At 41.0% G+C, this 13,406-nt stretch overlaps 1 protein-coding gene across 9 annotated transcripts in view; it reads left to right on the top strand.

The window, feature by feature from the left end:
• Positions 1-12,978, top strand: part of SCUBE2 (signal peptide, CUB domain and EGF like domain containing 2) — a 676,704-nt gene extending 663,726 nt beyond the window's left edge. For 8 of the 9 annotated variants that reach the window (XM_078680979.1, XM_078680981.1, XM_078680980.1 and 5 more), the window contains 2 exons: positions 2,908-2,987; positions 9,780-12,978. In XM_078680979.1, coding sequence (XP_078537105.1) covers positions 2,908-2,987; positions 9,780-9,932 — 233 coding nt within the window. In that variant the 3' untranslated portion in view covers positions 9,933-12,978. The remainder of the gene's footprint in view (positions 1-2,907; positions 2,988-9,779) is intronic. The other variant, XM_078680982.1, reaches the window with a different exon arrangement.
• The last annotated feature ends 428 nt before the right edge of the window (positions 12,979-13,406 follow it).

Raw genomic sequence — 13,406 nt, 5'->3', positions numbered from 1 at the left:
TCTGAAACCTGAACTGCGGTTTGACCGGAATTTGCTGCCCCCTCTTCAGCGCCTTCGGGCAGATGTTGTCGCTTGGGGGAAACTCCCTCTCTCTCCCCTAGGTAGAGCGGCATTGTTTAAGATGATGTCACTGCCCCGCTTCCTCTACGCATTGCAAAACACACTTGACGTTGTCCCGGCTAAATATTTCCGTGAGGTTGAGAGTTTACAGAGACAACTGGTGTGGGGGGGTAGGCCCCGGATCGCCATCGCTAAACTGCTGCTCCCGTGGTACGACGGTGGAATTGCTTTGCCTGATATCCGTCGCTATTATTGGGCGTCTCAATTGGGGGCAATAAATCATTGCATGTATGGCCCTTTGCCGAATCCGGCCTTCGAGATGGACAAATGGTTGTTACCGGGGGGTGACTATAATAGAGCCCTCTACTCGAAAATCACCCCTCGAAACGTAACGGGCCCCACTAGGACGGCTGTCCAGGTGTGGAGACAGGCTTCCATGGCGCTTGGGTGGACTAATAAATTGACTCGTGCCACCCCACTGTATGCATCCGATAGACTTGGCTCTCGCTGGCAGTCGAAGGGGTTTGATAGGTGGGACTTGATAGGTATCAGCAGGATTGATGATGTTTGGACTAAGGGGAGAATGAAGACGTTTGAGGAATTGAAAACCGAGTACGCTCTGAGCGATCGCGAATTTTTTCGCTATGCGCAGGTCCGCCACGCGGTGCTCTCGGTCTTCCCTTCGGGTGTGGAGATTCCGGAGTCGTCCCTGCTTGAGGACAGGGTACTAGACGGACATGTTCCTGATAGTACGATTTCGCTTATTTATAAAAAATTGATCTACTCCAGGTCTGATCTCCTGTTTCGCCTTAGAGAGGTCTGGATTGGTGATGGGCTGGAGCTGGACGATGAGGACTGGCAGGCGGCGATCTCCTCCCCTAAAGAGGTGGCCATCCAGGCGCGCCTTAGATTTGTGCAACTTAAAATCCTGCATAGAGTGTATGTGACTGGTCCCCGTTTGGTACACATGGGCTTTTCTGTGGATGGTTTGTGTCGGCGTGGATGCGGTCTCCTGGGCACCTTTTTACATATCATTTGGGAGTGCCCTGAGATAGTGCGATTCTGGGCCAGTGTGCACGAGGTGATGAGTGAGGTTACGGGGGTGCGATCGATGCCGGAGGCTAGGAGATGCTTGCTGAATGTATGGGAACCGAACGACTACTCCGTATCGCAGCTTCGATGGGTGACCTTGGGCAATATGATCGCCAAAAGAGACATTGCGCAACTGTGGGGCGCTCAGGGACCACCCGGGATTCGGAAATGGAAACAAAACATGGACTGGTGCATGTTCAGGGAAAAAACTGTATATATTTCCCGGGGTACCCCCCGAAAATGGGGGAAGATATGGACTCAGTGGAACACTTACCGTGGCGATATATGTACCCCCCCTCTCCCTGACCCAGATGTTGCACCTACGTCCCCGTAACCCGAGGGTTCCTCCACTTTTTACTGGGTATTGGATACATTTTGTTCCTTCTGCCTCCCCACCATGCGAGACTCTTTCTTGATGGAAAATACGCTCATTGGTTGACCTTCCCGCTCCCACACCATGTAATGCAACGTTGTTTATATTGCTGTCTTCTCTTTTTCTTTATTCCTTGCAAGTTGTTTGTGTTTGTATTTATAAAATTAATAAAAAGTTTCACAAAAAAAAAAGAATACATTTTCTGATTGATTGTGTTGAAATAATTAAATAGTTCAGTATAAGCAGATCTCAAAACAGCAATTAAAATGAATTATTTACGCAATTAATGCACAAAGAAACAAAAGTAACAAAGCAAACACGGCAATATATTTTAGTAAATATCTAGATACTATTTTATGTATAAATCACATAAATAAGGGTACAGTTAGAATGAAAATGATTTAAATTGAAAACATGGTTGTAGATCTCTCCCCTACCCGTTTGGTCAGGCTGGGTAGAGTTCCTCGTAAGTGGGTAAGTTGAAGGTCCTCCGGCTTATGATTTTTGCAGTACCTGCTCCCCAGCTGTGCATTTTGTTTTTTAATCTCCATTTCCTCTGAATTTTCCCAAACAATGTATAGGTTTGTGCTATCCCTTTATTTGCAAAATATTTTCCGTATTTTTTACAAGATCGTAAACATTTTACAGCCTATACATCATTGGCACATGGGTGCACTGGACACTCACATTTGTTCCTGTATCTCCAAAAGAGCTGGAAAAAAATAATCAAACCAACAAAAGGCACGTAAAGTTAGAAACACCACTGTGCCACTATTATTTTGTGGACTCTCACTGGTTTCAGACGTATTCTCTGACAAAGTTGCCTATATTAGAGAACATATGAATGTGAAAACTCGCATTGATTAGACCTGCTCTGTTCCAAATTTAGCACACTTAAGAGTTGAATTTTGCATACTGTCTCGCCCAGCGATGACAGAAATCGGTCAGGATGGAAGAAAGATAAAAAGGGTACAAAATCTGCATTCCTATGGAATGAAAAGACGCCCTAAACTACCAAGGTGTAACTGTACTGCTGAGATATATAAACACCTTCTTCCAGAAGTGTGGCTGCAATCTTTTAGCGCTAGCCTGAGAGACTCCGAATATGAGCCAATATTTGGATGTAAACTTGGCAAACATTCCTACCGAGCCCTTGGTATCCTGCCTCCTCTTCTGGCTTTGTTATATTGTGTGTGAATGAATATGAAATGCTCTGAAGTGGATTCAACTCGAGATGGGGCGTTCTGTAAATACTTCCGTGCAGAGGCGTTGTGGTGACTTTGAACTCAGGCCGGATGTCTATCATGAAAGATGTGTGTTTAGACTTCTTTTATTTCTGCCTGATTTAAACGGCTAATGCCTTTGTCCTTTGTTCACAACAGAGGATTACCAAGAGCTCATAGAAGACATTGTTCGCGATGGGAGACTTTATGCCTCTGAAAATCACCAGGAAATATTGAAGGTAATTCGCTCATTGGCTGTCATGTATTTTTGACCATCAAGTGCAAGTCGTTATATTATAATTGATTTTCTGAACTAATACATTTGTATACTTGGCATTTGATTTTTTTACAGAGCTGAAATATATGTATAAGTACGTTTCTGCTTTAAAGCTGTTTTTAGAGACTGACCTAAATATTGCTACCTCAATCATCATACAAGGGAATGGACACTTGTATCTACAATAACCATTGGTTATTTGTTGAAAACCCTCATAGACGCTGAGATGTTAAGGCTATTTTTTTTATTAGTTAATGTATACAATTTCATACAACATGGCAGCCCAGCAAATTTATTCCATCGGTTTCCCTAACTATATCTACACGCTCAGAACATTGATTCCAATGGCCTAGAGATAAAAATACATACCATATATCCGTACAAGGAGTGGCTTGGTTCAGCACTTTTAGTCATTGATCAGTTAATCTGTAATTTACAATTTGCTTTTGCCCACCATAATGTATATTATGGGGCAGTGGGTCAAACCACTTAAGCCAGAGGCCTAATGCACTATAATCCCCCCTCATAATTTGATGAGGGTATCTCGAGTTTCCCACATCTAACAGATATTCATTGGCCTTAGGCATAATAGGAGTCCCTGGGAGACTTGATGGCCCCCTAAAGGATTGAAACCCCCACGTGTTGCCAGGGCCGGCATTATCCCCTTGACTTCAGCCACTGTCTCTCCTCCATTGTGAGTGTCGGCATTTTGTCTTCTTACTTGTATTTATCCACCTAAAGTGCACTTCAGTGCCAGGGCTCGTTTTGTCAATACTTTACTTTGCCAATGTTGTTATCTTTCTATTATTTATCATTTGGAGGGGAGATGTGTGGCACTGCGGCCAGAGCAGCTGACTCTGGAGCGTGAGGCTCACGGTTCAATTCCAGGCGCCGGCGGCAACTCGGCTCAGCATCATGTGACTCTGGGCAATAGCTCACTTAATCTCCCCGACGGCCCCCAGCGCCTTGAAACCTTATGTTTGTGCTTTACAAATATGGATTAAAAAAATATATATTTTATTTTAGTAATCTTTTTGTTTAATCTATGTTTTCCGGTTACAGTAATTCTAAACCATGAGTAACTTTTGTTTATTCTAATAATAATCATATTTTCTTTTGAGGTGCATTAAAAAAATATATATTTTCTACTCCTGTCTGCTAGAAGCACCCCTACAGTTCAATTTAAATGTATTTTCAATGGTTCTTACTTAAGAATTAAACTATTTGTAAGCACACGACTGTCAATTTGTGGTATTCTCCTTTTTCTTATTTTATGTGAAATATGCTTGAAATAAAAAAAATAAAAAAACTATTGCATCAGCTTTCCAAAGCTTTTCCAAGACTTGTTGCTTTACAGTTTCCTTTCAGGGAGGTCTGTTTTTTAGACTGCACCATTAGCTTCTAGCCTCTTTAGAAAGGAACAACAGATTTCACCATGCTTAAACTCACCAGGGTGATGTAACAGATTCCTTCGCTGAGGATTAAGCATCTATCAGAGATTACTCAGAAACCAACAGTATTAGAGTGTGAGCTGAGAACAGTTCAGAAAATATCGAATTTGTTTAGTATCCCGTATATCGGTCCATGCACCACACTAGGTTATCTTTTACCAAGTCAATGTTATGTCTGCCGATTGGTCTGTTGTGCTCCATCATGTGTGAGTTAGAGTACTGCTACAGTAGTTGTGGATTTTCTTCTGTCCGCTATTTTTAGTCAATGCCCTTTTAAGGCTTTAGTGATGTGGACTGAAACTTTATTTGTCTCCTACTTTGGAACCTGTGGTGTGGATTACTGAATGGCTGATCTGTGTTTTCAAGCTATATACCTCTTTGGCATTTATGCTGTCAATTCTCAACACTGTCATGATCTTTCGCTCCAGAATGCTTCCTTTCCCCTCTTGTTTGATTAGCCTTTAGGGCCCTCTTTTTATTTTTCCCATGATATTGAGCTGTATATGCGCGGTGTATATCTAAAAATGGTAATTCTTGACTGATTGTGATATCTGTAAACATTTGTGAGGAAGAGCACAGTATTCGTTCATGCCTGTGGACCTGGAAAATGCAAAAATGAGCCTCTTCTGAGACATTTGGCAAGGGGTGAAGGTGTTCGAGCAGCACAGTGATGCAATGCTAGATTTCTTTGAAATCCTAGATGTTTGGAAGCTGCTTTCCAGGTCTGTACCTTTGAGCAGAAGCATGCTCTGCATACATTTAGTAAATCAGTGATTAAACTAAACGGTTAACATGCTTCTGGTTAACTCTTGAAATTGTTTTTTCAATCTGTGCACAACCATCCTTGGAAGAACGGTGTCTTTCAGGGGCAGACCTTGGGTTCACCAATGCATCACATTCTTCAAAAGACCAGTCTGTTTTTAGCTAAGAACATCAACCCTGTCCTGTACCCATCAGCACTTTGTAAGAACATCTCCTTGATGGGTTGGAATGCTACCCAGAGTGATTTTCAAGCATTACTCCCATCACCTATTCTGTGTTTGTTGTCCTAGCATAGTAGAACATGCAGTTGCTCATTTGTTTGACTTGAGGCTGCATAATGGTCACTTAAATACCAGTCCTAAGGGACGAATCTGGAAGCTAGCGGATCAAGTGCCTGATCATCCTTTTCACCTTTGCTTTCTTCAAGCCTAGTTATGCAGCACCTTGTGAGGTTTTGATATTGTGCAGTGGGTGCTCTATGACCAAATGCATAGTTCTCAATTACTGCATTTTTTTTTTATTTTTTATTTAGCTTATAAAGCGCGCGTACGCCCGTAGGCTTCATGGCGCTGTAGGAAGTTTTCAGAGCATAACACAACAACAGGAGGACAACTTAGAACGTCTAAGGATAAGCTTCTCTAAAAAGCCAGGTCTTAAAGGCTAGTCTAAAGGCTAGAATATCCTCGTGTGACCTTAAAGAAGCTGGCAAGGAGTTCCAGAGGGAGGCAGCAAGAAAATGAAAAGAGCTGCCGCCCTGACGTTGTTTCCTAACAACCGGCACCATGAGCAAGTTTTTGTGACCAGAGCGGAGGTTGCGGGAGGGGGTGTATCTGGCAAGCAGATTGATGATAAATTTGGGGCCTTTACTTTGTAATGCCCTAAAGATAATGCAGCCGGTTTTAAAAGCCACCCTCTGGGCTACCGGCAGCCAGTGCAGGTCTGCCAGGCCTGGCCTGATGGACTGCCATTTAGGAAGCCCACAGATCAGCCTGGCCGCCTGATTTTGAACCAGCTGCAGCCTCTTGAGCTGCCCGGCTGGAAGGCCCAAATATAAACTATTCGAGTAGTCCAGCCTAGACAGCACAAGGGCGATGGTCACCTGTATCAGGGCAGAATGGGTTAGGAAATGGGCAATCTTTCTGATCTTACACAGCTGAAAGAAGCAAGCGGAAACCACTGACCCTACCTGACTTTTCAGGGAGAGGTCTTCACTAAAGGTGACTCCAAGGCTCTTAACTGTGCGGGATTTGGAGGGGGGGTTTCCCATCTCCGGAGGCCAAAATTGAGGTCCCCAGCTGAGTTCGCTCTTCCCAGTCTTGCCTGGGTTAAGTTTTAGGTGGTTAAGGCCCATCCATCTCTGGATATGAGCCATGACCTCCCTAAACTCAGTGACAGCATCCGGCGACCCCAAGGGGAAAACCAATTGCAGATCATCTGCGTAGTTAAAGATCCACACTTTGAATTTCCTCAAGGAGTACAAAAGGGGACGCAAGTATAAATTAAATAAAAGGGGGGACAGGGATGAGCCTTGAGGGACCCCGCAATCGTTCTTAATTCTAGGGGCTGTGAAGGTGCCCAATCTCACTGCTTGAGTCCGGTCGGACAAAAATGATTCCACCCAGCTCAGGGCGGCACCTCTGAGGCCTGCCTGCTCGACACGGCCGACCAAAATAGTGTGGTCGACCGTGTCGAATGCAGCAGACAGGTCAAGAAGCACCAGTGCCTGGTGGACATCCCTGTCTGCGTTACACCGAAGTGTATTCTGGACTGCCAGGGTTACCGTCTCTGTCGAATGGCCTGGACGGAACCCAGCTTGATTTGGCTCCAGAAATCCAGTGGTTTCCACAAAGTTGGAAAGGCAATTGGAGACGTGAGCCTCCAATATCTTGGATAGGAACGGCAGCAGGGATATAGGACGATAATTTGATGAGTCCTGAGGGTCCAGACCTGGTTTTTTAATTAGAGGGATTAGCAGAGCGTGTTTAAAGCCTGTAGGTACCCTGCCCTGGGTCAGTGACTTATTTAGTAGGGGTAGAATACCCTGAGGGATAGTCTGACCGATTTCCGAAAAGATGTGGGGGGGGGCAGATGTCGTTAGGGGATCCGGACTTTACCCTCGTCAAAAGTGAAGAAAAGGTTTTACCATCAATGACCGGGAAGGTATCTAATACAGAGGGATTGTAAAAGACGTCATCCAAAGGAAGTGACATTAAGGAACTAGCAATGCTCGCTTTGATAGTGACAATTTTTTCTCTGAAAAAATTATTCAGGGAATCACATAGCTTCTGCGTAGGAGCTATTGAAGGGGCTGTCCTGTCGTTGTCACAGAGTTCATTAACTATATTAAAAATATCTTTGGACTTGTTAGATGACGATAAAATGTTTGAGGAGAAGAAATTAAGTTTGTGTTGTTTTAAAATTTTTTGATAATTTTTCCTAGTGACGCAGAAGGTTTCCCTATCCTGTGAAGAGTAGGTGGCTCTCCACTGTCTTTCTTTCTGTCGTACCCCTAATTTAAGTGCTCTAAGTTCTTGAGTAAACCATTTGTGGGCATCATTACCTCTAATGTTAGGTAGATATACAGAGGGTGCGAACAGATCTGCTGCATGGAGAAGCCAGGAGGACAGTGCCCTCTCGTCAACCTCCAGATCTTCGTCTAATGGGGGAAGGGTGTTGTTCAACGTGTCCATGAACCCAGAGCGGTCCATGGATTTCCATTTGCGGAACTCTTTACCCATGGGAGGTTTGGCCTTGTGCTGCCCTTGAATTTCTAGCGGGAACTGGATAAGATAATGGTCTGACCAGATGCAAGGGCTTATAATAGGAGAAAATGGTGGTACATTGTATGTCCAGATTTGGTCCAAGCTGTGACCCTTCTGGTGAGTGGGAGAGTGAATGTGTTGGACCAGGTTTAGATCTGTAAGCAGATCCCTCAGTTCTCCAGCTTGGGTGTCTGTGTCTGTTCTATCGAACCAATAATTTAAATCCCCCACTAGGACAGTTTTAGAGTGCTTTATTACATGGGAGGCCAGTTGTTCTGCCAAAAGTACTGGATAATTGGCCATGTATTGGGGAGGACGGTATAGCAGAATTACAGTAAGAGCCCCGCTCTCTGAGTCTAGTGTGATTACCAAATTCTCTGTGTTGGGGAGAGTGAGAGAGGGTAGTTCCCGGAAATGAAAGGATTTCGAAATAATTGCAGCTACCCCACCTCCAACCTTCCCTTGTGCACGGTTGGCAGTCAGAATGTAGTAGTCTGAGGGAAGTGATGCCAGAATGTCCGGCAAGGAATGAGGGTTGGTCCATGTTTCGGTCAACAGCAGAAGATCTGGTTTTTCATTAAGGGTTCCCTTCCTTTGAAGCCTAAATATATAAGGCACTGAAAAGGGGCTGTACAGAGGAAGTGAGGGTGTGTAGTAAGGGGTTTCCGCCATTATCAATCTCTACTAAGATAATTTTCTCTAGATACAGATCATCCCTCAAACGGAAATCATTCCATAGGTTAGGGCATTACACTGCTGGCACTATATGGCTTCTTCCCTTCTTTCATCTTTACTTGGAGTTGTGGTACATGATGTAAACTGCACTGCAGCATTTGCTCTGTAGAGACATCCGTATGCTTCCCCACTCAACTGTGAGCTTTCTGCTGATTTTCCCATAGACACTGTAATTGGTTTAAAGGTTCTTGCTTAGATTGACATAAAAACCATACTAACAACCTATCCATTTGTTGTTATTGTCCAGTGTCGGCGTTTAACTAAAGCAAATTCGTATTAATGACATTAAATTTGAACAGTCAAATAGATCATGGTAAAGCTCTGTTAATGGTACCTTTCTGTACAAAGAAACAGACCGATTTGGTGTATAAACTGTAAAAGGCCGCTAGAAGAGAAGACTGCTTGATGATTAGTATCAATTTAATTTGCAATGTCAATCTCTGGTATTAAGTCATCAGTGTCAAGCCTATCAATTTCTGAACTACTTTTGTGAGTGAATGACTCATAAGGTCTAGATCTTCCATCCATATACACCAAAGTAATATTTTTTTCTTCCAGAAACTGAAAACACATTTGTATATTCCTGCACTCTGAATGAATAATGGTATTGTTTATGGAGCCCATTACCATGCATAAGACTTCAGGTATTGATCTCTCTGCATCTTCGAGAGGCTCATTTAATAATCACTGCAGCACCCAGACCACATACTTTATACATATCAATGAAGGTACTGACATTACATTCATAATGCTGCAATGCCGGAAGTCTTGCGCTGAGATAAAAGTGCAGCTTCTATTTACGGTTGGTAAGAGTGTTTGCTTTCATTGTTGATTTCTAATTATATTTGTTCACCTCATCATAATCAGGTAAGAGCAAATTCCATACACTTATGTGATATGCATTGTGGATAAAATGCTGTTGTCCTTATTCTTGAAATCCTACCATCAGGTAACATTGCTCTTTTGGACTATTCATAATTATGTTGTTTAACTTAAAAGCAGTTGTTTTGTTTGTGTGTAAAATGTTTTGCTTACTTTTTGCAGGACAAGAAGCTTATAAAGGCTTTGTTTGATGTCTTGGCGCACCCCCAGAATTATTTTAAGTATACGGCTCAAGAGTCAAGAGAGATGTTCCCGAGATCCTTTATCCGACTCTTACGTTCAAAAGTTTCCAGATTTTTGAGGCCTTACAAATAACTACTGTGAACTATACCTTGTCACGAACAATGAAGAGTACATGCTCTGTGTGCAAAATATGGTTTCAGCATTCAACGAGGCCCTGCTTTTTCATTTTTTGCGCATGAAATTAAATCTGGAAATTGGTCCTCCTGGATCATTTATAAGACTTTTGGAAGGTGCTGTACATATTTTTGTAAACAAAATGTTATTTTATTATTTTTCTAGAATGCCTGAGTTCATTATTTTGTGTAGATGCTAAATAAGGTAGTCTGTGTTGCATAATATTAAGACTGGTTGTCGTGGACATTTTTGGAGCGACAACATCTGGACACTACTATATAAGCTTGAGGAGCAGCAATGGACAAATGCAGGATTAAGATGAATATTGACAAGATAAGCATTGCTTCAACCCATCAGATTGGAGTGCTGAACAGCCATCATTAAGTTGTTTCTCGTTATATTTTCAACCAAGGACTTCCCAACTGAAAAAGGAGTTTAAAGCATATGCACAATATTTAAAGAAAGAAAGAAATACTGTAATATTGCCGTACCTGTGAGTCCAAGAGTCAAACCACCATATTCTTTTTTTCGTCTTAAAAAGAGGCTGAAAACCATGTTTGAGAAGTATGCTAAATGTATTTTGGTTTCCATTGTTTTTCTTTTTAAGAAAACCAGTTCTTAATGCACCTGTTACAATAATAAACTAGTTACTTAGGATGGCGCATAAATGCATAGAAAGTTTTTAAACACGAATGCTGGTGATTCATTCTTTGTGGACTTTGGCTTGCTGGCAGCCTGCATTGTTGGTAGAATAACCTCTAAGTGATTGCTTAACAAATCCATAGAACCCTACATATTTGCAGGAATTGCATAACATAGCATTTACATCAAGTTATTTCCCTCACCATTCTCTTTGCAACATGTTTCCTAGTGTGCATACGAAACTTAGTCTGTAAGTAAGTACACGCTGTTTTCTGTTCGGAGGAATCTCAACTGTTAACAGATTGTTCCACATAAGTTGGCAAATACTGCACAATAGAAAGCATCCTATTTGTGCAACTTGTCAAAAACTAAATATAAATGGGGGCATGTATGTTTATTAGTTCTCTGTATGCTGGGATTGCGGTCGTGAATTAGTAGGTCAAATTTTTCAAACACACATTTAACACGATTTTGATTGAGAATCTGATATATGGATAGTGAAATTTACAGTTCAGACCTGTATAGCCCAAATCAATTGGGTTTCTTCTAACTGACTTCAAAATAGTGGTAATTCCTGTTTTGTAGCAAAGAATATGAGGTTTTTTTTAAAAGCTTTGGAAAATGTCAATTACATTAGTTTGAGAAAGACTTGTAGAATACATTAGCATCACTCTGCAAGATTTTGAATTAGCCATGGCATTGGCATCAGTCATCCTGCTCACGGTGCAAGTCATTCAAAATATTGTGCACTTGTCTCTTCTTCATAATCATAATTTGCTGCTCGTCTTCTGCAAGTGTTTTAAACATTTGAAATGCATTGAATATCTCTTTGATCTTTCTGCTTAGCAATGTAAGCTGAAAGTTATTCACACTTATAATGCCATTGGCTGAATATTGCGTTCATCACTGTAGTGCCCTTTATATATGCTAGTTCAAATAAAGCTGACTGATCACTATGATCTCTGTAGATTTGAGCTAAACTCTTTAAGGTCACTTTGTCAAAACCATTGTGTTCTCTCTTGTCTTGAAAATATCCACATGTACAAGCTAAAACACACATCTTTTTGAAGATCGTTCCCATTCAGGTTCTGAAATAAGTTGAGAAAAGGATTCAGCTCTATATATTTACCGATTTCTATATATAGTATGGATGTATTAAATTTCATCCCAATGACCTTTATAGTTATAGGTGTCTTTTAACTGGATATTCTTTTTTAAAAGAATGCTCTAGTAAATTGTCTTAAGTTACTGGGGATTTTTAAGATACACCTATGTACAGTATAATGATGAGAAGTAAACTGTTGTGTCTTCCACTGTGCGGTAAAACACCAGGGTTACCTAAGTCTACAAGCAGGGATTAATATATATTTTCTTTATAAATCCAATATTGAGGAGATGAGAACAATGCTTCTGTTATGATAAATTAGAATTGTTGAAAATATTTTTTTCTGTCCTCCCCTTTTATCCATCTCTAGCCATTGGCCGCATTGACAGCCTACTGGTCCACTTACAAGCTTCAAATACTGTCAATTAAGATCTCTGCTATCAACTTAAGGCACTACTTTCAGTGGAACCATACTATTCATGTGCTGTGAGCACACACCATTTTACCATCACACCTCAACTTTTGTTGAAGAAACTTCTGTTCCTTCAGTTTGGCATAAAAGGGAGCAACACTTGGGCAATGCCTCAAGCCAGTGTTGAAATATGGTAGTAAATTGCTTTCCCGATCAGAATTTCTTTGGGAAACTAATTCTAGAACATAATTCATTTTTGATTGCACTTACTCTTTAAATCACAGATCATGAAAAGGTGCAAATTCAATAGCAAATATTGAATTGCAGAGAATGATAGCTTAGTATAATGTGATATTGCAACCTCTTCTTCATCTGAATAAAAATGCCCACAGTTTCCTTTGAGTGAATTGTTTCAGTATCCAGATGAATAAGGCAGTATACCATAAAAGAGTGTAGCTGTGCTGTTCTGTTTTTTAAATTTACAATGGATTTTATAATTGTTAAACTATGTAGCTGGTGGTTCAACATAGCATCAGCGTGGGATTTTGATGCTACACATTGAAAGGCGGCTTAAATATTAAATGTATTTATTCAAACACAAACATTGAAGCTCAACTTCATTTAACAGGAAACCACCCTTAATATTTGCTTTTCAAAATGTGAAAATCTGTTATTGTCAAAGATTTCAATATTTCACATTTAGAAAACTATTAATCTCCATAACTGCCTCTATAGTGGAAGGCCTGGACTGTATGGATTGTTTTCAGATATAGATGTATTGATTTTTTAATGTAAATGGATGCTTGTAAATAAAGTAACTGAAATAAATACTGATGTAAATTTTTCTTGGGAGATCTTGGTGTTTCTTTTGACATTCTAGGTTTCCTATTTCAGAATAGCTCTTTCAGATTGATTGTCGCCTTACCAGTGGGATCTTGATTGATTTTACTCTTCTCATTAGTAATCAGTCTTAATTTAATTTTGTTATGGCTTTTTTCCTTTTGTTGATACCTAACATGATATTCAAGAATGATCAAAATTGGTTTGAGCAAACAAACTTACCTGCAATAAAACAGAACATGAAAGGAGAGGTGGTCGTATTGCTGATGTAAAGCTTCTTTCCCTCATGAAGTAGTTCACTCTGCCTACACCATGAATACTGCTTTTTTTTTGGTGCTCAAAGGTCTCGGAGACCGACGAAGATTCAGATGCATATTATGGGATTACTGCAAAATATAGTAGCATGTTGTCAATTTCTTGCCGTCAGATTCCT

Source organism: Lissotriton helveticus, chromosome 3_1, assembly GCF_964261635.1.
Source record: "Lissotriton helveticus chromosome 3_1, aLisHel1.1, whole genome shotgun sequence".
NCBI lineage: Eukaryota > Metazoa > Chordata > Amphibia > Caudata > Salamandridae > Lissotriton > Lissotriton helveticus.
The sequence above is the reverse complement of the archived record's forward strand: the minus strand, read 5'-3'. Positions and strand labels throughout refer to the sequence as shown.